Genomic DNA, 26,957 nt, shown 5'->3' with positions numbered 1-26,957 from the left:
AGATGTTCTAAAAAATTGACAAAAACCACATACTGTCATTAAAAATTCTGCTGCTCCATGAAATCTGACACTCAAAATCAAGTTAAAGCGCGGTACCTTTTGAATTTTATAAGAAATGTTGTCAGTTATTACAAATGCTCATTGATTATAGTAAACTGTAATATACAACTATATCCTTCACCTGAGATTCAAGATGTGTTTACCACGGAAAATGGCAGATCGTCATTTTAATCATTCCTTACAAATAGTAGATATTATTGATGGTATTTACATCTTAATTTACACGTCAAAAGTTGACAGTTCAATACTGGGAAATAAATAAAAGCATGAAATCTTGGCGTGAGACGTTTGAAAATTGGAACAAACTCGTAAAGCTTTTAAGAATTTACTTAGATTATTTAACTGAAATGTGGTAAATTTTGACAACTGCTTGAATGAGCCATACCTTCTTGCAATTTTCCAAAGAAGGTTCTATTGAACATAGTGATCTATCAGGTCAAAATCAAAATTTATAGCCCCTTACTATTTGAAAAAAGAATATGCACAAGTATGTTTTGTTTGTTAGTGCAAATTTTATAAATGCTTGCAGTGCACCTGCAGATTCAAATCTGAAAGAGAGTGAGCAGCAGCCATAGGAATCAAAATTAACATCAAGTTCATAGCATATTAAGACAAGGTCTTAAATACAAAATCTTATTTGATTACCATATCCTTTATTACTTGCTTCAACTACTTAACAGAAACTGTTACTCATTTATCTTGAACAAGAAACCAATACCGATTATATCACTACAAAACACCAACTCCAACAGTGTACGAAAGAATTTACAGTCAATTACAAATTCTGCATTTGTTCTAGCAAAAATTGGGGTTCCATTTACACTTGCTGTGAATGATCACAAGACATTTAGTTTGAAAAGATATGGAGACAAATATCTCCTATGGTTGTCTGCGTAGAAATGCCTGGAATGTATTAGAAATTCCTGCACCAATAGCTGTTGCCAATTGTGTGGCCTTTTTTTCACAACAAAGATCAAAAATTAATCAGTTCCGGTCTCAATAGAAATTTAGCCTACTAACAAAATGTGCAGGCAAGTGCAACTACCTCTTGAGCAGTTTTGCGGCAATCAAGTGCATCTCGGACACGGTTGTCTAGAAATGACCAAGTCTCCCTAAACTCTGGCTCAACGATATTATCAAAAAAGAGTATTAATAACAAGCTCATTGTTTGAATTACTCCACTAAATACCTAGTACTAAAACTATTCAGGATACTTATGCTTAATACATTGAGCAGTACTAAAAATACTCCGGATACTGCTAAAATTATTCAGGATAGTTCCCAACCTGGTGAGTAATCAGTTAGCATGTAAAGCTCTGTTGCTGTATAAACTCCTCCTAAAACTGTACGCTTAGCATACCAATCAGCATCGGTTGAGCGATCACCAGCGGCATGCCAAATTTCATCTATTAAAATGGCTCTTTGCTTAAAACTTGTTGGAAGATTAAGTGGATTTGCCTGATCAATAAAAAGATAAATGTCTTAGTGTACAACTAAAATATATGATGATATGTGAACAAAAATAAGACAACAAATGGAAGCTGTATGAAAAGCAAATCAAAATACTTATAGATCTGAGAGCAGACAAACTAGCTAAAGCACCATTCCTTCATCTCTTCAAGTTTTTTCAAATATAGCCTACTAAAGAGGGAGATCTTTAAGGCTTTCCCATACTGGAGGGAGGTTCTAGTCAATAAACCTGGATGCTTAATGCTTGAGGCCATTTAGAAACATAGGGAGCCTGCATTTCTAGACGGATGCGAATGAGTTTTGCAATGCGATCCTTAAGCACCATATTTGAAAGCTCTTCGTTGCGTGATTCAATCTCATCCATTAGCCTTTGCAGGCAATCATCCATGAAATACTGCAATAAATAAACAATTACTATATGCCTCTTCACATTCCAATTCCATTAATTCCAAAAAAAACATAAATTCCAAGGTGAATAGTGCAGATGTAAATTTATCCAACAACCTTAAATCAACATATCACAACTCATTTTGAGACATTTTATCACGGAGTGCTGATATAAATTTATTAATCAGTTTAATCATCAGACCGTGAAAGAGTGACTATAATGTTGATCTAGAGTAGTTGTTATCTAGGGTCAAACACACTAAACAGATTATATGTGTTGTGTCCAGAAGAGTTTTGTGAATGATAGTGCAAAACAACAGGTATTAGAGCACTTAATCAAAGAGAAAACAATAATCAAAGAGGACAGTGCTATAAATGTAATACAAGATTATGATCGCAAGTTCTATACAAATGATCTGAGAGATTCGATCAGTCAGCAAAAACATGTTTACCAGCCAACTTACTAAATTAAAAAAATAAAAATAAAAAATAAAAAAACAAAAAAAATAAATAAATAAATAAAACATGTGCTTTAAGTGAAATTTTAATTTTCCAAAAAAAATTAATACAAAATTAGGCGTTGGGCATCTAGATGCACTTGGATGCTCACAAGGAGTGTGATTTCTCCTTGAGAATGCATCTGTATGCGTAGTCACAAGGAGAATTGAGCATCTGAACGCATCGACAAGGAGAAATCAAACCCCTGTGAGCACTCGTGTGTATCGCACACCAAGATCTGAATCCAAATGGTTCCAAATTCGGAGGCAAGGTACACGCTCCCAGTAACTAAGACCCCAAACATCAAAAACATATGTAATGTCCCCTTCCTAATTTTCCCATATTGCACTACAATCACAATTGCAACAAATTAGGGTTAGGGTTGGGGTTATATCTTACCAAGTAAAATATCTCTTTCAAATAGTGTGCTCCAAGATTTAAGTCCTACAATTATAATAAACACGCACGCACACACACAAATATATATATATATATATAAATTATTCAAGTTAGTCCACAAATGTGATATTCATATCAATGTTACAGGACTTCGCAAGTCGCAATCCAATTTAGGGCTCCAGAGTTTTTTGGCCCTTCGACTCTAACTCAACTACGTCCTAGCAAAGTCCATGGACTCTCCTGACTCAAAGACTCGTGTCACCAAGACTTTGCCACAAAAAGTTGAGCCATAAAGTAAAAAATTAACATTTTTTAATTTTTCAATGATTTCTTTGGATTTTATGATCATAGTGCAATATCAAGTTCCAAAATTTTGTAACAGTGATTCCCAATAAGGCAATCAATATGGAGTAGTAAAAAATATCTTGCATGTAACAAGTATAAAACATAACAATTTATCTATAAAGTAAATTAAATATAGGATTTCACAAAAGAAATTGTCAAAAAAGTAGTGTCTATCGCAGGCTTTAATCACAAAGTCCTGGAACCAAGTATATAAATTTTAAAACAACATTATAAAATTTGAAAGCATTGCAACAAATAAAATGCTTTCCTGTTAAAGAATTGGACATCTCCAAAACAATAAAATAACAGTTGTAAGGTTTGTGAAAGATTGAAAAAAAATGTCTATTAACCGATCGTTTGAAAAAGTTAAAAGATGATGACATTTGAGAAATTATATACTTGATATCATTCCAAAAGTTCATAATGATTTTTCTAATTTACTAAGAACAAAAAAATTAAGTGAAGCAATTATGATATAACTTGCATAGTAGAAGAATATAATATGAAAAGTTTTGTAAACACTTGATACTAATGTCACTTCGAGGGAGCAACCTCGTAGTCCACTTCAAGGGAGATACCACCAACAACCTTCAACATAAATACGATTCTCAATATGATGATAACAAATAAGTTAATAACCTATACCAATTATAATTTTAGATTGCATTGATTACATAAGTATCATCATGCCCTTCCAAAAATCAAATTCTTAGTATATATCCCTTAAGGGGGTGCGAAGAGACATGTTTGTTGTTGTGACTGAGACTTTTGTGAAGAGAGGTGTCTCTTCATATATTTGTATTCCTTAACTAATTGCTCCACTGATAACAATCTTAATGACACTGACTACAATTCTTAATAAACAGCGATTACAATCCAAAGTTCCACCTTTAACGGATCAAAGTTACCATTATATGCCATATGGTCCAAATTAAAGATGAAAGTGCTCTAATACTTCCTAACATGAATATTGAGTCGAATTATTATCCCAAGGACATGAAAGTCAGTCGTACTTGACATTGTTTGCCCTCAAGCAATTTCAAGTTTGAATGATTGAAGATCTCATTTTCTTCCCATGTGGCAGGCCCTTCCATTTTATCAAGAATTTGAGCAGTCTTATTCCTCAATCACTTCTCTCTCTTGTGTTGAACATGGCATTTGTTTCAAAGAATAGTTTACCTCCCCATCTAGTGGGAATAACTTTATACAGTGGTGACTTATACCCTAGAGTTCTCTTTAGTCAAGATACGTGAAAGATATTGTGGATACAGTTGTTTTCAAATAACTCCAATTCATAGGCTACCCCGCCTACGTTCCTCATTATTTTATATAGTCCATAGAATCAGAGCTTACGATTTTTTTGCTCCAATTATCTTGATGGAGGATTGCTTATATGGTTGTAGCCGCAAGAATATTGATTCTCCAACTTCAAATGTCCTCTCAATGCACTTGGAGTTAGTATCCCGTCCACTACTAATTATATTTTAAATGGCTAAACTAAGGAGTTGGTTGGTCCTTTCATTCTTCACATTTTGTTCCATAAGAGCGTCAATGGTTTGAATTGTTTGTTCCATGAAGGCCCTCGACTCATTGCTTCTTTGTTCACTCATGGTGGACGCTTCCTTCTTTTCCAAAGCCCTTTGAGCCCTTTAGCTATTTTTCATCAACTACCTTTCACGGGTGGCAAGAAAGGTGCTCTAATACCAATTGTAATGTGCCCTTTGTGATTTTCCTTGAGTTTGCCGTTAAAATCACAGCTGCAACAAATTAGGGTTAGGGTTACATCTTATCAAGTAAAATATCTCTTTTAAATAGTGGGATCCTAGATTTGAATCCTACAGCCATAACATAAGAAACACATACACATGTATAATATATATCCACTATTAGGTTTAGTCCATAACACATGATATTCATATAATATCTATAGCATCATTTCAAACAAATTAGGGTGCGGGAGAAAAGTACAAAAAGTCCATTGAAGTCATCAATCACTAAACCCAAAAGTAACATCAGAGGTAACTTACATAATGAGAAGCTTGTACCTGATTTCCCTATCCATGCTTCATCTCCTAAGATTAATAGTCATCATTATAGAGTCGGGGAGAAGATCATCATGGTGGTTCCTCGATTGTCCCCTCTAAGCCTGGAGAAGAATTTTAGCCCTCTTGGGCCCAGTGGCAGGCAACATGGACATCCACTCAAGGTATCCTACCTAGATGGCAATCTTCCCAAATCCCCTATCCCTTACACCTCTTTCCCTCTATAATAATAGAGGTCTATTAACAGAATTTGACATTCACATTTTATCTCTAATCATAAACATATATATAAGATAATTGAGTGACAAATAATGTATAAGCAATGCTAATACCAATAGTCATTATTAGATTACTGGATGCTGGTAGTAACGGTTCTGAAATACCCAGCAGTCTGTTATGCTTGATCTGTGATTGCTTTCTGTTCTTATGGTTGTAAAGGATATTGTTGTATGCTAATTGATGAAAGATGCTAATGACCTTTCCTTCTCTCTAATGCTGCTGGAAGCTGTATATTTCAGACTGCTATAAATATAACTCTTATCTGTCTTTTTCCCTCCTTGCTTCTGTTTGATGCCCTTCCACAAATGAAAGTCTGTCAATATACATCTCTTAAGAGGGACAAAGGGACATGTCCTTTGCTGTGACTGACTAATTTCTGAAGCACTATCAATCTTAATGATAGAGGTCTCAATGACCATCAAATCAAAAGCAATCACAATCCAAAATGGCCTTCCTTTAACATATCATGATTAACATTATATTCTATATGGTCCAAATTAAAGACAGAAGTGCTCTGATATTTTCAAACAAAGAGTATTGGGTTGATTAATTATCGCAGGGACATGACAATATACCACAAAAATTTCAGCTTCCAACTCCCAAAAGACACTTTTGCATGTAGACACATGCATTCAGATGCTAGTGTCCAACTCAAAATCTTAAATTTCTAAATTCAATAATTTGGAAAGCAAATAAATTGACTGAACTGAAAGGGTGCAGATGCGAGATTCAGGTGCACAGATGCATGACTTTTCCTTTTTTGTGGTGGGAGGGGGATGTGCTTGGGTGCATTTATATATTAAAAAATTGCAAGAAATCTACAGAAATAAATCATTTGATATTATGTGACTTTATCATTGATTGAGATAAATATTAAATGCCAATTGACAGTTCACAAATATTCAAATAAGCCATTTCATATAAGTTTGTGTTCACAAGAATGGATTTTTTGGGAAATCAGGTCCAAATGGGACCAATAAAATTATTTCTAAATGCATCATGACACTAATAAATCTCTCATTAGCTTTTGGAGTCAGCTTTTATTAATATTGTGTTGATTTGCAGTGTTGTAAAATAAGAAACACCTAAGAAACAACTATATCTTTTTGGATAGTTCTCCTGCATTGTAAATCTTTGTTGTTGTATAGCAACATTGAGATCTAGTCCATTAAGTGTCATACTCCACTTCATACTCCAGCTCTTAAGAAACACCTATATCTTTTTGGATAGTCTCCTGCATTGTAAATATTAGTTCTTGTTTAGCGACATTGAGATCTAGTCCATTAAGTGTCATACTCCAGCTCTTAAGAAACACCTATATCTTTTTGGATAGTTCTCCTGCATTGTAAATATTAGTTCTTGTTTAGCGACATTGAAATCTAGTCCATTAAGTGTCAAATGATTCCCTTGTCAGTTCTCCATGGCGCTGTCCTCTTGGCCTTGTTTTTAATTACAGACATTCTGCCAAGCTATCCTTTGTTAAGTTGAAGTAACTGCAATAGAGCTCCTTCATACCTGTGTTGGTTGCAGTGTTGTTCTTTCTCTTACATCAAAGCTTTTGTAGATCACTTCTTATATGTTCATCTCCTGTTCGTGAATCCTCAGCATATTGTTTGGTCCCAGATTTAGTGAGATTATTATGACAGCATCGCATCTATTTGGTTCCTTCACGAGTTCTATCAGCATAGTGATTATATTATTGTCATCTTCCAGCTGACTACCATTATTGCACATTACCTTCCTCTTTGTCTGTTTGGCTGAAATGTGTGATGACATGGCTCATCCTCTCGATGACTTGGCACTTCCATATACTGGTTGGACGTTTCATGAGCTGCTTTTTCTCAACCTCTCCTGTTGAGTGTATCCATGCAACATTCCCATGAGTGTTGATATTTACGGGAGTTCATGCTGAAGATTGGTAACTGTCCATATTTGTTAATTGCTGACAACCCATTGAAGAGTGTCACTGGTTTTTGTAACAGTGGTCCTGTTACAGATTGGAGAGGTTGACGATAACATGCATAAAGCTATATTATTATTGTGTCGAACAAGGAGCTGTATCATATCCACCTCTGTATTGAGTGATACATCAGAGGATTTTAGCAATCTATGTGGTGGGAATCTGTATCAGACACTCCTGGTTTATCTGGTTCAGACATTGTTTTTATACTGTATACATTTTGTGTGCTGATACTTCTTGTATTGAGAATCGGTGAAGTTCATTTGGTTTGCTGGGTGTCAAAATAACCTTGTGAAGTTTTATATTCAATTGTACACTCAATAAAGGATCGAATTTCTTGGTGTGGCTGGGTTTTCCCCTCATGTAGGAGGGTTTTCCTAGGGCAAATAATTGTGTCAATCTGTTCTTATGTTTTTAGCTTCTGTTATATATTTTATGATATTCTGGTTTCAAACATTAACATCTTTTAGCACATGTTTTAAGTTATTTTTTGAAGTTGAAGTCACTTTTTGGCATTTTTTTTTACTTCTGTGGGCCCCACGGTGCTCAGGAAGGCTTGGGGATGCCTACAGGGAGCATTACAGCTCACTGTGGATGCGCTGTTGATGCGAAGGAAGCTGTAATGCTCCCTGTGAGCATCCACAAGCATCAGAATCAGCACCCGCATCTAATTGCATCCGTATCCAAATCTGGGGCCTTTGGGAGAGCATCCGGTAACTAAGACTGAAACAAATAATACAGCAATTTTTATACTAATCTGCATCCACTTTGAATTCTAGAATTTGCCAAAAAAAACATCACATGAAATCATACCAGGGCAATATCAAATATGAGACAATGAATTGCTGATAAGTTTTTAATAAAACCAAAAAGTGAATTATGGCTGCAGCTCACAATTCTGGGCACTCACATCACACAGATCTGCTGCAATCATGAAACCCTGGCTGACGTCGCCTGTTGGGAATATGTATGGCTAGCAGAGACTGTATGGCTGGCTGCAGTTGAACAATTTCCGCATGAAATGAAGTCTGGGACCTCTGCTATGCAAGACGATTAAGTCTGCCCAAAATCAAACTGAAAAAACACTTTCGCCCCTAGAGACATGATGCCAGCACTGTCTTGAAGGTACAGCTAGGCTGGAAATCAAAAACCAAATCTAAATTGCTGCCTCCAATGGTTTGATCTGTGCTCTTAAGGTCCAAACTGTAATCTCTTCTGCTAATCTCAGCTGATAGAACAAAACAATTTCAACTCACCAGCAATCTGGAGGAACGTCCAGGCTTATAAATACCAAGCATTTTTGTTCTTGGATTGAGAATTTGCTGAAAACCCTAAACAGAGCTCTCTCCACAAAATTTAGGCAAAAACTAACAAACATCGATGCAAATGAGATCTCCATGCTTAAGTTTATTGCCTCTCCAAGCCAAGTCGAACCATTTAGTGCTTTCCCTACTTTATTTTGAAAACTTAATTAAATTTAGGCAGTTTATTATAATGATCCACATCTTATTTACACAACATCTAAGTTGTTTGCCTAGGAAAATGGGTCCATGACCATTATTATAAATTATTTAACATGAAGTATTAAATTATTTCTTTGTTTGTTAATAAAATGCAATCTGGAGTTCAGACTGAATCCTGTCTCTAGTACTGTGATCACTGGCACTGACAGAAACCCTGCAGGCTAACTAGCAATTCCTCCCAAAAAATAGGAAGCCGCCCTAACTGATAGGAACCTTGCTCAAAATGCCAGAAACTGCTCAAGAGTCCTTTGTCATGCTCTGTGGCCCCCTGGGGGTCATCCTGTCAACTGCCAATTCTCCCTAAAAAATAGGAGACCTCCCTAAAAGTAGGAACTGTCATAAAAAAGCTCAAAATGGCTCGTAGAGCCTCTGCAATGCTCAATGAACCTCCGAATGAATCCCCTAATCACCACATTGTCCTATGCAGGTTCAGATAATAGGCCAACCCTCAACTCATCTCACCTCTTAGAATGGGGACAATACAATAAAGCCCTAACTCTAACCATACCCTACTAAGTTTTCTGACAAGAATCAGTCCCGGGCAAGAAATTAAAAGGTTTTCATCCTCATTTTGAAGCTCTACCTTACTTTCTCATCCACAATCTTAGAGAAAATTTCCTCCAAGAGCCTCTACTCCATTGATGCAAGCTGTTCAAGCTTATTGTTGAACATCAGCAGTCAAAGTGCCTCTTTGTTCCTCTCCATTAGCTTCCTTCTCACTATTTGCTTACTATTCCCTTTCTTTTGTCCTAGACTCCTCCATTCTTAATCTCTGAGATTCACATTCCTTACCCTCTCTTGGTGTAGATCAGCCCTAAAAACCCTTATCACTTTGCTCAAATCATTCCAATGACCTTCATCACAACTGTCATCCTCTCTATTTCGAAGGCACAACACAACTAGAGCTTTAGATTTCTAACTAGGCTTAGTTATTTCACCTGTTTGCACTCAACACATTTACTTCACCTACGAACACACTAAATCTTTACAAAGAACCTGAAAATATCACTAGGAGGTTAAATGTGGGAAAATTCCCTAGAAGCTAAACCTTGATTTTCTCCCCCTACTTCAGACTAAAACAACAAAAGCACAGAGAACAATTTCTAGGGTTCAATGAGCAACACAAGACTCAAAAAGTTATTGTAAGCAACCCCTGAAATTTAAAAAATCCCTGGATCACATGACACCAGCATGCATCACACAATTGGACACTTTTTTAGGTTATTGAAGTTCCAAGACAAGTCCTCAACATCCCATTGTTGAACTGCAGCACACCATTATAGGATGGGTATTCCACTTCTGAACATGTGTTCCGTACACCGGCACCAATCACTAATTCCTATGTCTATGCTAGTCAGAATCAGCTGAAACTTTCCAAGATCATTCTTCCAGTCTTATGCAATATATTTTCTGGTTTCCATTGTCAAATAATTGTTTACCGTACAGGTAAAGGAAATGAATGCATATAGACAATGAACACGAACAGCAGAATTATATTCGCAATCGTAGATGAATGATGCTTTACAAAGATCCCAGACGGGATATAAATACTACCGCCGAACCTTCCCGAAGGGGTCCGTCAGCCACAATTATTCTATCCGCTACAAATTATTTACCGACGACGTCGGCTACAGAATATAGAAACACCGCAAGACCATCGGCTACAGGATACAGAAACACCGCCGGACCGTCGGCTACAGAATACAAAACACCGCCGGACCGTCAGCTACAGAATAGAAAATACCGCCGGAACCATCCAGTCAGCTAACACCATCCCCCCCAAAAAAACAGTCGTCTCCTGACGACTAACAAAATTAGGAGACAACTTACAGACCACAGAAGAAACTAGAGAGGAGGAGGCGTCCCAGAAGTGTGTTGCTGGCGACGTAACTCATACACCTGCTCTGTCCTGATGCGGAGATCTGTCTGAATCTAAGAATTAACTTCGACGGCCTCCTTTAGAAGAAGTGCCGCATCCATGGCCTGCGTCCTGGCTAACTGCATCTCGTGCTCAGCCGCATCCTTATCTCGAACCGCTGCCTCCGTACCTTGCTTAGCCACGTCTCTCTCCTGCACCATTGCTGACAAATCTGCCAGTAGTGCTGCTCGCTATGTGGCCCATGCTGCCTGCTGGTCGGCCAAGTCGGCGGCTAGTGTCTAGCCTCAGTCTCAGCTGCCAATGATCTCTCTGCTGCAACCCTGTTCGCCTCCGCATGCTGACGACCGTAGTAAACATCTTTGTACAGTCCCACAATCTCATGTGCCAGCTTCATCATAGGGGTGTCACTGGGTCCCAACTCCGGCTCGGTGGCCTAATCTGCCAACATCTCAGCTGTCTCCGTTGCCGGCCAGCCCTTGTCTATAAAGCAAGTCTGAAATCGCCGAGGACAAATCCCATGGATATACACTCTGATCAAGTGCCACTCCCTCCACCGAGTCAGGGCCTGAATTGCCACATCGTGCCCCTTCTTCAATGCAGACTTCATAGTCTTGAGGTAATCCCGGCACCTATCCTCATTCGACCCATAGTCCTCCTTGGCGAAGGCCTCCAACGACCATTCCGCATCACTGTTCTCCTCATCAGCGAGAGCCATGCCCACATCCGGTGCCGCCCTCTCTGCTGTTGGCGCAACCACAGCATGTGGCATTCCCTCCTCCCGAAGCTGAGGCACTGGTACTGCTGGTGATGTTCCTGAACGCCTAGGAGACTGAATGGACGGACCCCGCTTCACCGGAGTGAGTCGAAACTGCTACCTCAAAAACTCACTAGCTCTATCCATGACCTCCGGATGGTCAAACTGCACAAGCTCCATGTTCGTCCCCGGTACTGGCTAGGTTGACTCGGCCTCTGCTAAAAAGGATGATGAAACGGTGACCACTGCTTCACAATCAATGACCTCCAACCGAACCTGCGGCTCAGACTATGGTGGTGGCAACTGTGCTCCCGGTGTGACTGCGACGGCGACATCTGCAGGTACAACTGGAATCACCTCCACTACAGCCATCGACAATGACTCGACGACTATCTGTGGGACGGCATCCGTCACTGTCTGTGGAACCACCTCCGTCATTGTCCGTGGGACATCATCCGTCAGTGCCTGTGGAACCACCTCCGTCACTGTCCGTGGGACATCTGCCTCCGCTGGAGGAGTCATAAGAACCGGAGCACGGTGTTGACCAAACGCCGGAATGACTGTCGAAAAGGTAGTCAAGTGCACTGAAGTTGACAGCTGAGGAGGGGTAAAGAATGTGGGCCCACTACCTGCTGTCTCACCGTCAACTTCAGCCGATGTGCTCTCCTCTTCTTCCACGGACTCAGCCCCGTCACTCATCAAAGTGCCCTCCCGTCCGCTATCTGTCTCTCCGGAAGGAGCTAATTCGCAGAGTACTTTCTTGTGACCTACTGCTGATCCTCCTGTATCTAAGTGTCGCCAGTAGAATATGGGAGGCTCCCCGTCTGCCAACTTGCCCCTTGGAGGAGCCTCAAAGCCATCCATTGGAATCTGGCTAGCTGCAGCCTCTAGAAACAACCCGATGGCATGGTGCGGCATAAAAAATGTTCGGTGCTGAAGCGTCATGAATTCCTCCATCCTGTCGGCAAGTACTGAGGCCCAATCATATACCACTCCCTGCATGATACCATTCATAAACACAATCTGCGGCAATGCGATATCTGAGGCCCAGGTGGCGCCTATCAACCTGCTCTTGATGACATCCATGATACAACGCCAATGACCCTCCCGAATAAAGTCTCTGCGAAGCCCTCTGCACTTTGTCCCCTGAACAGCTGTCTCCCTTTCCACGAGTGTAAGGTCCCTGTACACTAGATCTATCCAATGCTCCTTCCGTTCCCGTGACAATTTATGATTCCTGATTTCCACTTTCCTCCCATCGGGGCCAAGGATGCCGAAAACCCTAGTGAAATCCCTAGGTTTAAAAGACACTGTCATCTGATGTTGCTTGTACAGGAATGTACTCGTTCTGTTCGGAGCGCTATATGTCTTTATCATGGTGCGCAATACTGATTCAAACAACCGGATGGAAAAAATGGGAAGCTGAATAGCCCAATGTACCTGTGCCCGCACCAAAATTTGTTTAATTTGGTCTGCCTCAGGGGTCTCCTGCCACCACTTCCAGATTCGCTTCCACTAAGACTCTCAAACTGGACGGTGAGATAAGTGAGCTCCTCCTTGGTCTTCTATTTCTTGCTACTGGAACCGGAAGGGCCTGCAATTCAAATTCCCGATGCCAAAACTCTTGAATTCTTCTCCATGCTAGCTACCAACTGACTCTTCCACGGCTTCCGCTTACCCGTTGACTCCATGCAAAATGGTATCGTCTTCCCTATATAGTCCCTCCTTACTCTCCGTGGCAGGCAATGGAAACGGTCGGTAAATCCGCGGAAAAGAATTGTCCGCCCAGTCCCCCCATGGGAGAGAAAAATATCGGTGCAACCAGTCTAAATAGAGAGGAACAACTTAACCAAGAACTGTGTATCAACTACAAAATGCGGTATGGCTGTCGCTGTGATTCATACTGCAATTACCGGCTTACACAACATCCGTACGGCCTCACTGTATGATAATAATAGGCAACGTAGCTTAACGGCGGAGATCTTTTTGTTTTATGCCCGCGGTCTTTTCCCTTGTAACTGCGGAGACTACTTGCGGAGTTCTACTGGCGGAGGAGATTTTCCCTTGCAACTGCGGAGACTACCCACGGAGTTCTTCTGGCGAGGGAGATTTCAGAATTTTTTAGCGCAGAAAGTTTTTTAAGCCCGCGGGGCTTCCCTTGGCAGAGGATGCTTTAAAAATGTTATGCCCGCGGACATCTGCCCGCGGGGCTTATAACACCCCGCGGACAGACTGTCCGCGGGAACCTCCTCCTCTGCGCCCGCAGATAGGTAGTTGTCCGCGGGACTTTCCCCACTTTTCTCTTTTCCTCCACTTGCCTCCGTGTAATTGCCAGAACCTCCTCTACATCCGTGCCAACAGTGATCAAGTTTACTCCAACCTTCGGACACTTGGAATCTTCGTGATCGTCGGGTCCGCACCATCTGCATAATAATTGAGGTGTATTTGCTATTGGACATTCCCGTGCAAAATGCCCCCACAAGTTACATGCTCGGCACTGAATAATCGGTCGTCCGTTTGCATCATACTGGATCCGGCTTCTGCTCGTATTGGTATTGTTATTGTTGTTGTTATTCTGTCCACGCCGATTATTCCTGTATCCTCCAAATGTAGCGCCAGCGGCATTCGTGTCTCTGTTACCAGCTGACGGGGAAGCCTCCTGTGTGAGAAGCACCTACGGAGATCCTCTTGTTTTCATGTTAAAGGGGCAGTCTTTTGTCGAATGTCCCATGATCTGACAGATGTCACAGAATTGGTTCTTCGGACACGATCCTTTAGTATGACCGTCGGTTTTACATTCCGTGCACCACAGTTCAGTACCTTTTGGCTCTTTCTGCATATTTTTAAACTCCATCATTCGAACCATATCCTCCTGTAAGGCACAAACCTTTTTGCTACTACCTTCGTCGTCGCTGCTATCATCTCCAGCAGATTCGTCGTCATCAGAGTCAGAGGAGCTAGTTTTCTTCTTCTTTGTCTTGTGCGCACTTTCAAAGTCCAGTGCTCTGTTATAAGCATCCACATATGACAACGGTGGTACAATTTTCATTTTCCTTCGCAACTATGAGCGTAGGCCGTCCACAAACCACCTTTTCTGCAATCCGTTCGCCGGCTTGCTTTCCATTTTGTTTATTAAGTCTTTTAATCTCCTGGCATAGACACGGACAGTTTCGTGCTTCCCCTGCTTGGTATTGAAAATTTCCGCTACGATTTCATTATCATCCCGCAAGAGTTTAAACTCCACCAAGAACTCCTTTTTAATCTTATCCCAAGTATCCAGCTTCTGCAGATCCATATCCGAAAACCAATCAATCGCGACACCCCGTGGGGTTGCCGAAAATTGCCTAACCCATTCGTCGGCATCTGTGATTCCATTTGCCCGCCACATCATCTCACATGTCTTACAATGTCGGATGGGGTCGGTTGTACCATCACCTTCAAATTTCGGCAGCTTTTCTTTGGGTCCCGCCATAACACTGGAGGTTTGCACTCCTACACTGGCGGCCGGCACTCCCACACCGGCGGTCGGCACTCCCACACCGGCAGTCTGGACTCCTACACCGGCGGTCTGAACTCCTGCACCGGCAGTCTGCACTCCCACACTGGAGGTGTCGACAACTGCGAACCGTGGTGAAGAAGAAGGATCCTTCGAAATTGTTTCCCGCGAAAGTCTATCCTGGACGAAGAGGTCACTCCACGTTCGTGCTCCGTCGGCACTGCGAGCCATGCGAGTTGATGCTCTTCCGTCGGAATTTTCTTCCCTCGGCGAACACAAATTCAAGAACTCCTCTCGTGCTTCTTCCACCAATTCCACCCGCTGCCGAGTCTCCTCCAACAATTCCTCCGCACTTCGGTTTCCGTCGGCAATCTTCTGAAATCTTCGTCGGCGTTCGGCTTGCTATGCTAGAATTAAATTCTCCTGCGCAATACAGATTCCATCTTTTCCCTTCACCTTATTTCGATCTTTGTTAAGCTAATTTGGCATTAATCTTCATTCTTCCCACCTTCCAGATTCATAAGGCAACGGCGCCAAATGTTTACCGTACAGGTAAAGGAAATGAACGCATACAAACAATGAACACGAACAGCAGAATTATATTCGCAATCGTAGATGAATGATGCTTTACAAAGATCCCAAACGGGATATAAATACTACCGCCGAACCTTCCCGAAGGGGTCCGTCGGCCACAATTATTCTATCCACTACAAATTATTTACCGACGACGTCGGCTACAAAATACAGAATCACCGCCGAACCGTCGGCTACAGGATACAGAAACACCGCTGGACCGTTGGCTACAGAATACAAAACACCGCCGGACCGTCGGCTACAGGATAGAAAATACCGCCAGAACCATCCAGTCGGCTAACAATAATAACCTTTTCCTTTACCAGTTTCTACTCCAGCTCTAGTATTAGTTGGCTTAATTGGTGAAATCTGAAAACTGTTATATTTACCATTATACTTCAATATTATTACATGGATCAAATTCAATTATGTCGAAATTAACACGTTGAAAGAAATGAACAGAGTTGTTAGTTTATTCCCTAATTAAGCTTTTCCATGTTTATACTTTTACAACCGTAACACCTCATTGGCATTATTTCTGTCTTTTTCAAAGAAAGGATTCCTTAAACATATAGAAATCAAATTTGCATTAATTAGAAAAAAAAAGGATTCCTTAAACATATAGAAATCAAACTTGCATTAATTAGAAAAAAAATCTTGAGTTGTAGAAGCCCTCACAATTTATGATTATGATAAAAGATTGGACTAATTTGATGCATTTATGATTTAAGTCAAATTAGAAACACCAACATAATCTTTAATGTCCCATATGTTAAACTTAAGGCACAAGGCAAAACAAGTAGTTTGTCATGTCCTTGACATAAGGGATCCCTTAAATAGACGTTACTTGTTAAAAAATTATCTTATTTAAGAATTTGTGATTTTCTCATAAACGTGGATACAAGCCAACAACCTACAGCAGCATTGAGGCAGTGACTCCCATCCATAATCGAGTGGATAGCCACAATTCTATAGCAGATTAAATAACAAATAATGCTCAGCGTACCCCCTGTCGCCATAGAGATTAACACAAACACTTCTTACTAATAAAAGATGATTTGCTTTGCATGATCTATTGAAGCGAGCAACAAAAATTAATGAGGTATGATTATTATCTTAAAAAATGGAAACAACCAAAAGTGAAGGGACAAAAGGTCATAAAGGAAGAGGCATCACTTAAGAAGTGTTGCATTTAGATTAAGAAACGCAACCACTTGCTCCCCCTTTAAGATAAAAAAGATCACTCAGCGCTCAAATGAAGGATATAAAAAAGGAGGCATGGAAGTCAATTGGAGAAGACCGATTGAAGCATCTGCAGCAACCAATACAAAGAACACAATTACAGAGAAAGGGAAGAACAGCATCGATGCATCATGACAGTAATTCATACATGTAAATGATAACAGCGATCTATATAAGTAGATGCAAATAATATTAATTATGACCGTTGCCCTCCTTAGTAATCACTTTAACAAAAAGCAACAAAGATAGACAGTTATTAGTTAAGAACAGAAAATAACTATGAAGAGTTGCAACCCTTGCACATATGACAACCATTCAAAGGAACGCAGTGCTCCGTGTAAAATGAGGAGTATTTAAGCAGACAGATCAACCATTCCAAGGGCATTGGGGGAGATAAGATAAGATAATAATATTAATGTCCAACAAAAAACCACAAGGGTTTATGGGACTGTGCATACAAACAAAAGAGCCGACCAAAACAGGAGCACCAAACGGTGACTGAGAAGAAACAAAAGAAGACACGAAACCAGACAATCCAAGGTAAGAACTAAGGATCTGTCCTTGGTACAAAGAAATCAGTCACAGAAGGGTAGAACCGTGATCGATCAAGCAGGGATCTGATACAAAAATAATATTCAGGCACAGAAGCCAGTGGTATGAGACCTAGGAGTTTATGCATCATGATAAGAAAAAAATTGAATCACAAGGGAAGTAAGCAGATTTCACATTAGAAATTAATAATACACAGCAGATTCAGACTTTGGTCTTCGGTATGAGTTCCTTAACACATGGTATAATAAGTACCATTTATATCTGAACAAGACTAACTGATGATGCATTGTTGTTATACTTTGGTCTTCGGTATGAGTTCCTTACACATGGTATAATAAGTACCATTTATATCTGAACAAGACTAACTGATGATGCATTGTTGTTATGTCCGTTTAGCACAGCATTGTAGATATTATCTATATCTTCTCATTAACGATTAGGAAATGCTGTTGATAACTTATTATTGATATACAGAATACATGCATAATATTGAACTTTCTATATGTACTGAGATTCCTAACAAGGCCAAAGGGACGAGAAGGGTGCTGCCTTTGGGCTTAGAAAGGATGGACTTCACCCTATTGTGAATGATCCACATGCTCCTTATCAAGGTAAGTGAATGCATTATGCATTAGTTCAATCATGGGAAGTAGGATGAAAATGGCAAGATTGAGAGGAAGGGTCATAGAACACCTCACTAGGTACTCCACCTCATATGGATGGCACAGGCCACATGAGGCCAAGAGGGATGGTATATCCACTCTTGGGCCTAGGGTAGAGGATCTTTAGCACACCCTACTTAGTCTTTTTAAACTGATTTAAGAAATCTTGTGATTAGATATATACTTCTAATAGATGCTTATTTCTAATTAAAGAGAGATCTATTTTATGAATTATGATTCATGAATATAAATAATTCCTAACTTGTTTGCAAGGACTCAATCAAAAGGAAAGGTATCTCTAAGCCTACTCTATTTTAATTAAAATTTGCAACCTAGGGAACATTACATAGTTCCAACAATGAGCGGTTTTGAAGATTTCTATTGGATGATGACTCCAAATTCTGAGTGTTGCTTGCTCAATGCAACTATATCATATTTCAGGCCTTAGCATTTTGACGACTATCGCTTCTCATTCTCAGCTCATTCATACTTCATAACTAGCTATAACATGTGATTCCCAGCTCAGTTGTTCTTCGTTTGGTTGAAATAAAATTTAAAAAACACAATATGATTAGCATATAGATTATTAAAATTATTGACTGCCATCGCAGATTTAACATATTGTAGATAATTTTTAAAATATTCAGATTCTGTAACTTTGGTTTCTTTTTATTTTAATCTGAATTTTAAATGTTCAAATGCTATCTTTGATTCTTAATAGCCATCCGGAAAACCCATAAAAAATTTATTTACCCGAAAACTACATAGACCTGACCTGGCATCCATGAAACTTGGAGAAATGCATTATCCCAGAAGCTACCATGAGTGTTTACTATTTGCATCGACAAGCTCCACGGGTAAACAAGTCTATCTTTTGTATAAGCCTACAGAAGCGTCAGCAACTAAGTAATAGACTCAGCAGTTAGAAATATTAGGCAACCCTGATGAAGTTTTAACATCTGGTACTGATCCCAGAATTTAGGTTAGTCATTTAATGAGAGGCATCAATGAGAACATTGAGCTAGACTTTCTCATAGTTTTTCCTTTGGAAGCTGAAATTCAATATGAACAAATAGTTGAAGGTGGGTGCATAGTGGAAGTATGGATGGTTACAAAACTCATATATAGTCGCGTTAGACTCTACAGATTGGCCTTTAAACTATTATTTGAGTATTCTTTCTTTCATACATTTTGGAATGTAATGTCCTCGTTTTGGAGGAGTTAATTATTTATAAAGTTATTGATAAATAAATATATTACAAGATAACTTTATATTTAATTAAGTGATATATCTTATAAAGTCATTAAATAAAATAATGTTCTAGAGGTTGCTGGAAGGAGCAGAGAAATAATTAAAAAAAGAGGCCGACCTATTGAGGCAAAAAGAATAAATAGGCATTGAGGGCTCATTGCCTATCATGGAGATTTATTATTGATATTTGCTGATGTGCATTGTGGAGCCTAGGGTTTCTGCAAGTAGTCACAATTGGCCATTGAGAATGAAAACCCTCAATTGGTACGCAATTTTGAGGATGTGAAAGATCACCTGAATTATTGCAGCTGTGGGAAGGATATTTCAGTCCTTTCACTTGTGCTTAATTGCTGGTTTGGAGTTTCAAGTGGAGTTGCACTTTCACCATATCATCTTCAGCAGTCAGTCTCTAGTATCTGATCAATCCAGGTTCTTCATTTTAGTTTGTAGTTGTAGCAAGTTCTCAATTGTATACAGCCAGTTAGGGTTTGTTTGTAATGTGCCATGTCATAATGTTTTGGTGCTGAAAATTGCCATATCATTTGTAAAAACATTTGGTTTTCATTGAATGAATACATTGGCACTATTATTTCCTTATTTCAGCAATATACTTTAGCAGTGTATTAAATTTAGGGTTTTGTTTCATGGCCTATTGGAAAGGGTCATTACAGTGGTATCAGAACAAGTTTCTTGCCAGCCTGATAGGGTTTATCTAGCCAATTTACACAAGGAACCAGCATAACTAAGAATATGGCTGAGAGACGTTCTCAAAGCCCATCCAAAAGTGTGCGAGATGATGAGACTTTACAGCATCAGGAGAGGCTCCTACAGTCAATAGAGGCAAGTACACAGGCAATGATGGTTATGATGCAACATTTAATTGGGGAAAACAGGAGAAATAATCATGATACTGACCAAAATGACAGGAGCATAGCATGATCACAACATAGGACACGGTCTAGAACAGCTGACAAACCCACACGTCCTACATTTAGGGAAGAAACTCCAGCACGCACACCTGATGCTATGGTAACATGTATTGTAGATGAACTTCGACAACCAAGGAATGAGTGGGATTCATTACCAACATATGTACAGGATGGGTGGACATTTGACAAGTACCTGAACTACAGAGCTGCCAGGCAGAAGCAGGCAGATAAACACAATGAGTTGCATCGAGTCACCAACAAGTTGGTATTACCCACATTTGATGGCAGTGGAAAAATGACTGCTCGTGCTTGGATTCATAAGGTGGATACTTTCCTATCTCTGAAGACTATGACAGAATTTGAAGCGCTCAAGTATGCCACTTTACACTTAGATGGGGCAACACATGATTGGTGGACACATGGCATGATCACATTACAACACAATCAGATAACCACTTATCAGGAATTCATGGATAGATTGATAGAAAGGTTTGATAGAAAAAATCCTGAAGTTTATTTCCAGGAGTTAGCCCAATTGAGACAGTCAGGAAGCTTAGAACAATTTATCAATGACTTCCAGAATCTTGCAGTGACGGTGCCTGACATTTCAGAACGAAGGCTAGTCATTTTTATTCACAGAGGGATTAATTGAACCACTCAAGGGGTGGGTAAAGGCTTTTGATCCTCCTACATTACAGGAAGCCATGAAGAAAGCCCGCAGTATGGAACTTGCTACTCCAGCAAACCGGTTTAGTTTGAAGGGTTCTTCATCATTTAGAGATAACAAAGGGGAATTCAGCAAGGGTAAAGAGAAGGTTAGTGACTCAAAAGGCATGTCAACAGTACCCTTGGATAAGGAAACACCTAATGACCTACGTAGGAAGAAGCTATGCTTCTTTTGCAAAGGTCCCTATGAGTTTGGTCATGATTGTCCTATGAGGCCTAAGGGGAAAGCTAACCGGGCGATGTGGGCTTATTACGAGGTTTCAAATTCAAACAGCTCAGAGCACCATGATGAGGATCCTAATGGGGTAGAGGGTGAACAGGAGATAGATAGTGCTGAGAAAAAAGAGGCTCCAGAGCTACATTTACAGGAGGCACATCTGTCTAGTATTCAAAGAGAGGGATCTTTCAAACTCCAAGGAGTCTTGGCAGGGCAGAAGGTTATTACTCTATTGGATACAGGTGCCACACATAATTTCATTGATGCACGATTTGTGGAGAGGCGTGGACTCGTTACTGAGGAGTTTGAAGGATTGAGAGTCAAGGTAGCTGATGGATATATCTTCGCTGTGACAGGATGGTGCGAGATCTACCTTTGCACCTGAACAACTATGAGTTCAAGGCAGAGTATCATGTGGTCAACATGGGTGACATGGACATAGTACTTGGGATGCAGTGGCTACATTCTTTGAAGGAGGTTACTCTAAGACTAGAGGATATGGAGATACGGTTCGCAATGGATGGCAGGACTCATGTGCTGAAGGCTATTCGTAATGGTGATGTCGGGACTATCTCACTTAGATGGATGGAGAGATTAGCCAGGCATAATAATATAAAGTGGGCGACAATATGTGCCTTGATGCCTACCCAGGAAGAGCAGCATAAGACTAAATATCATCCAAATATTCAAAAATTGAGAATCAAGTATGAGAAGGTTTTTAGCGAGATTCCACCAAGCAGGCCACCAGACAGAAGCATCAAGCACATTATCGAGCTGGAGGAAGGCGCTAAGCCTGTCATGATCACACTATACCGGCACCCAAAACGACTCAAAGATGAGATCGAGAAGACCATCAAGGAGTTGCTAGCAATGGGATACATTAGACCAAGTAAGTCACCTTTTGCATCTTCTGTTGTTTTGGTAAAAAAAAAGGATGGTACTCTACGAATGTGTATTGATTACAAGGTGTTGAATAAGAGAACTATAAAGAATAGGTATCCCATCCCACACATCGATGAGTTGATAGACGAATTGCATGGGGCTTGTTATTTCACAAAAATTGATTTGAGATCAAGCTATCACTAGATTAGAGTTCGAGAGCAAGATATTGAGAAAACTACTTTCAGGTGTCATTGTGGGCACTTTGAGTTTCTAGTCATGCCTTTTGGTTTGACTAATGCACCTGCCACTTTTCAGTCCACTATGAACAAGGTCTTCCACCATCGGTTGAGGAAATTTGTGTTGGTGTTCTTTGATGATATTTTGATCTATAGTAGGACATGGCAGGAACATTTAGAGCACTTGGAGACAGTATTGAGCATTTTACAGAGGGAGTCCTTGTATGCCAAGGAGTCCAAATGTGATTTGGGGATGACAGAATTGTTGTATCTTGGACACATCATTAGTGCGGAAGGAGTGCGAATGGATCCTGAAAAGATCCGTGCTATTGTTGATTGGCCACCACCAGAGAACCTTACATAGTTAAGAGGGTTCCTTGGTCTATGTGGATTCTATCGCAGGTTTGTCAATGGCTACTCACGACATGCAGCGCCCATGACAGAGTTGCTGAAGAAAGGGGCATTTGTGTGGACTCGAGAGGCACAGGAGTGTTTTATACAGTTCAAGGAAATAATGACCACATGCCCAGTATGCCTGATTTCACGAAGCCATTTGAGCTTCAATGTGATGCTTCTGGAGAGGGAGTTGGTGCTATACTCATGCAGGACAAGCATCTTATAGCTTATGAGAGTAGGAAACTCAGAGGGCCTAAGAGATCATTCAGCATATATGATAAGGAGATGTTGGCCATCATGCATGCCTTGGCCAAATTCAGACAATATCTTGTGGGCAACAAATTTTGTATTAAAACTAATCATAATAGTTTGAAGCACTTTTTGGGACAGCGGGACCTGAATGATCGTCAGCAAAAGTGGGTAAGTTACAGGCATATAATTTTGATATCACATATGTTAAGGGGACACAGAATATTGTTGCAGATGCTTTATCCCGTAGGCCACACCTCACTTCTATGATTTAGATATCAGAGGATTGGCGACACTTGATTGTAGCAGAATATGCCAAAGAGACATGGGCCTCTACTAAAGTGGAGGGAACAACAATCGACACCAGATACACTCTCATAGATGATTTGATTATTTACAAGAACAGGATTTACTTAGTCCCAGGATCGAAAGTGAAGCAGTTGATTTTGAGAGCATTCCATAATTCACCTACAGCAGGCCATCATGGGTATTTCAAGACTTACAAGTTAGTACGGGAACGGTTCACTTGGAAGGGACTTAAGGCTGATGTTTTGCAATATGTGCATGAGTGTCAGGTTTGCCAACAGAACAAACAAGAGCACACTTATCCAACAGGGCTCCTACAACCACTTCCTATTCTTGACAGGAAGTGGGAGTGCATCTCTATGGATTTTATTACGGGCTTGCCTAGGGCCCAGGGGCGCGATTGTATCTATGTGGTGGTGGATAGGCTGACAAAATATGCTCACTTCTTCCCTATTGCTACTACATACTCAGCAACTCAGGTGGCAGAGGTCTTCTTCAGGGAGGTTTTCAGATTACATGGTTTGCCTCAGAGCATTGTGAGTGATAGGGACAGCCGCTTCATGAGTCACTTTTGGCAAGAGGTATTTCAGTTGTGTGGTAGTGAGCTTACACCTAGCACTAGTTATCACCCACAGATTGATGGTCAAACAGAGATTGTAAACAAATGGGTGGAAGGGTATTTGAGGAATTATCAACAGCGAGCTTGGGTCCAATGGATATATCTCTGTGAGTATTGTTATAATACTACATACCATATGACTATACAAATGACACCCTTCATGGCACTTTACAGTTATGAGGCACCTAGTTTCTTAGATTTGTTGTTGGGAGACAGTTGGGTACCCCGTGCAGGTGAACTATTACAGGAAAGTAAGAATATAGTTGCTACTCTCAGAGACAACATTGCTAGAGCTTAGAACCAGCAAAAGCAGTATGCAAGCAAGAAGAGGACTGAGCGTAGCTTTGAGGTAAATGATATGGTTTACCTCATGTTGCAGCCATATAAGCAGTCCACTCTCAAGAAGAGTGGTGTAGAGAAACTCAAGCCATGCTATTATGGACCATTCAGGATCGTCAGGCGAGTTGGTGAGGTGGCTTATGAGTTGGAGCTTCCTGCAGATAGTAGAGTGCACAATGTGTTTTATGTATCATGCCTCAAAAAAGCGTTGAGTCAAAATGTGATGCCTTCTGCAGTATTACCTCCCTTGGATGATGAGGGAAAATTGATCTTAGTGCCAAAATCCATTTTGGATAGTAGAGAGAAGCAGCTTTGCAGGAGAGTAATCATAGAGTATTTGGTTAAGTGGAAAGATTTACCTATTGAAGATGCTACTTGGGAGGGAGAAGTGAATTTGCAACATCCAGCATTAAGATTGCTTGAGGCCAAGCAATTTTTGGGGGGGCGGACCTATAATGTCCCCGTTTTGGAGGAGTTAATTATTTATAAAGTTATCGATAAATAAACATATTACAAGGTAACTTTATATTTAATTAAGTGATATATCTTATAAAGTCATTAAATAAAATAATGTTCTAGAGGTTGCTGGAAGGAGCAGAGAAATAATTAAAAAAAGAGGCCGACCTATCGAGGAAAAAAAAAAAAATAGGCATTGAGAGCTCATTGCCTATCATGGAGATTTATTATTGATATTTGCTAATGTGTTGTGGAGCCTAGGGTTTCTACAAGTAGTCACAATTGGCCATTGAGAACGAAAACTCTCAATTGGTACGCAATTTTGAGGGTGTGAAAGATCACCTGAATTATTGCAGCTATGGGAAGGATATTTCAGTCCTTTCACTTGTGCTTAATTGCTGGTATGGAGTTTCAACTGGAGTTGCACTTTCACCATATCATCTTCAGCAATCAGTCTCCAGTATCTGATCAATCCAGGTTCTTCATTTCAGTTTGTAGTTGTAGCAAGTTCTCAATTGTATACAGCCAGTTAGGGTTTGTCTGTAATGTGCCATGTCATAATGTTTTGGTGCTGAAAATTGCCATATCATTTGTAAAAACATTTGGTTGTCATTGAATGACTACATTGGCACTATTATTTCCTTATTTCAGCAATATACTTTGACAGTGTATTATATTTAGGGTTTTGTTTCGTGGCCTATTGGAAAGGGTCATTACATGGAAAGCTGACTTGACTCTTAATTTATTTATGATTAAATCTTCTTCAATTTAGCAAATTAGTACCCTTGATATTCTTTAATTCAATCACTGCCATCTTCTTTCAAAAAGCTTTAGATGTGAGTTAAAGGGCTGCAGTTATATATTGTATTAAAGATGTCATCTCTTGTAATTGGCCAGGCATGACACTAAGAATGGTAAAACAAAAATCCCCGGGAAAGCTTCCACAAAAGGGAAATCCTGCACGCAGAACTATTATAGAAAACTACTTTCTTTCCAGTAAAATTGTTAAGTGCCAAGAAATAACAGTTGTATATGCTGCTAAAATGATAAGCATGACATACAAATAATGCATACCTCAACAAGTGCAGCTTCCTTCCGAGGAAATGCACCGACAATTGCGGGTGAAATACCCACCTCTTTTGCCCCGGCAAACATAGCCGCCTTTGTCCACCCCAGTTTTGGCTGTACAAAACCCAAAATTCCCCTACTTAAAATCACAAGGCCCTTTAATGAATTTGATCAAACAAACGAATTAAAATAACTAAAGCAAATGCATACCACATATCCAAGCGCCGCTTCCAGGACCTTAGTCTTCTCATCTTTGATATCAGGATGTGTCGTGGTGTCTTCCTTGTCCTCCTTGTTTTCTTGTTCAGTGTGAATGGATCCAGACTCTACATTTTCAGGGGGTACAGTTGTATCGTCTGAAAAAACCCTTGAATTGTAGCGCAAGAGTCCCAATTCATGCCTCCGCAATGGCGGAGGCTGATAAAGAGGAAGGGTGGTGTGAGCATCAAATCTGCGGTAGTAAGTGGAATGAACCAATGAACAAATGGGCAGGCACTTGAGTCTGTTCAAGACTTTGCTCAAACCTAGTCTTCTCCTAATCATGCTCATTATCTTTGTGAAAAAATCGAAGCGGATGAACAAAATAATTATTAGTTGCAACTGTTACACATATTTTGGGCGGCCATTTTGTTGGGGCTTGGAAAATATTTGCTCTGTCAAAAATGAAACACGTAGGCCTTGACGTGACTCACACCTGCCCAACAAACTAGAATAAACTAGCACTTGCACAAGAAGGATACGCTGATAGGTCATAAAAGTAATATTCAAAGAAATGCAATATTGTGGAAGGGTGGTTTCTAACATTCAAATTAATTCTAATATATTAATTTCAATATATCAGAAAATGTTTAATTTGCAAACACAATCAAATATATTCTAATATATTAATTTCAATATATCAGAAAATGTTTAATTTGCAAACACAATCAAATATATAAGAGAAATTAAGATCATGACATACATTGAGACAAAATTACTAAGATATGTTGAAGATTAGATGAAGTTCTTTCTTCAATAGAAAGAGGTACAAAGTCAAGCTCATGATCTTTAACAGTCGTGACTACACAACATCTTTAAGTAACATTAAAATAATCAAAATATAATCAAACAAAAATTTATAATAAAATTTATAATAAATTAAAGAATTTGACTCCATAATCC

The 26,957-nt window shown here is 39.8% G+C and overlaps 1 protein-coding gene across 2 annotated transcripts; it reads right to left on the bottom strand.

Annotated features, from left to right (window-relative positions):
- Positions 1–679: 679 nt before the first annotated feature.
- Positions 680–26,397, bottom strand: LOC149578879 (uncharacterized). Of its 2 annotated transcripts, XM_089832334.1 has the most exons (6): positions 26,007–26,397; positions 25,803–25,910; positions 1,760–1,924; positions 1,347–1,518; positions 1,106–1,179; positions 680–1,014 (listed from the first exon to the last, which is right to left on the bottom strand). In XM_089832334.1, exons 1-6 carry the CDS (start codon positions 26,343–26,345, stop codon positions 940–942), a joined length of 933 nt encoding a protein of 310 aa, XP_089688460.1. In that variant the 5' UTR covers positions 26,346–26,397; the 3' UTR covers positions 680–939. The 2 variants fall into 2 exon arrangements, with proteins under 2 accessions (XP_089688460.1, XP_089688468.1); XM_089832342.1 differs by lacking the exon at positions 1,760–1,924.
- Between the last annotated feature and the right edge of the window lie 560 nt (positions 26,398–26,957).

Source organism: Cupressus sempervirens, chromosome 1 (genome assembly GCF_028749045.1).
Source record: "Cupressus sempervirens isolate cs-2001-9-10 chromosome 1, ASM2874904v1, whole genome shotgun sequence".
NCBI lineage: Eukaryota > Viridiplantae > Streptophyta > Pinopsida > Cupressales > Cupressaceae > Cupressus > Cupressus sempervirens.
Note: the sequence above shows the minus strand (reverse complement) of the source record. Positions and strands in the feature narration are given on the sequence as shown.

What these genes read in the sequence shown, in the direction of transcription:
- LOC149578879 (XM_089832334.1), bottom strand. Translation starts at nt 26,345, where the DNA reads ATGAGCATGATTAGGAGAAGACTAGGTTTGAGCAAAGTCTTGAACAGA. An exon ending in AAGCGGCGCTTGGATATGTG is followed by an intron (nt 25,911 to 26,006) that starts GTATGCATTTGC and finishes GGTTTTGTACAG; the next exon opens with CCAAAACTGGGGTGGACAAA. An exon ending in CTCAAGCATTAAGCATCCAG is followed by an intron (nt 1,519 to 1,759) that starts GTTTATTGACTA and finishes TTTATTGATCAG; the next exon opens with GCAAATCCACTTAATCTTCC.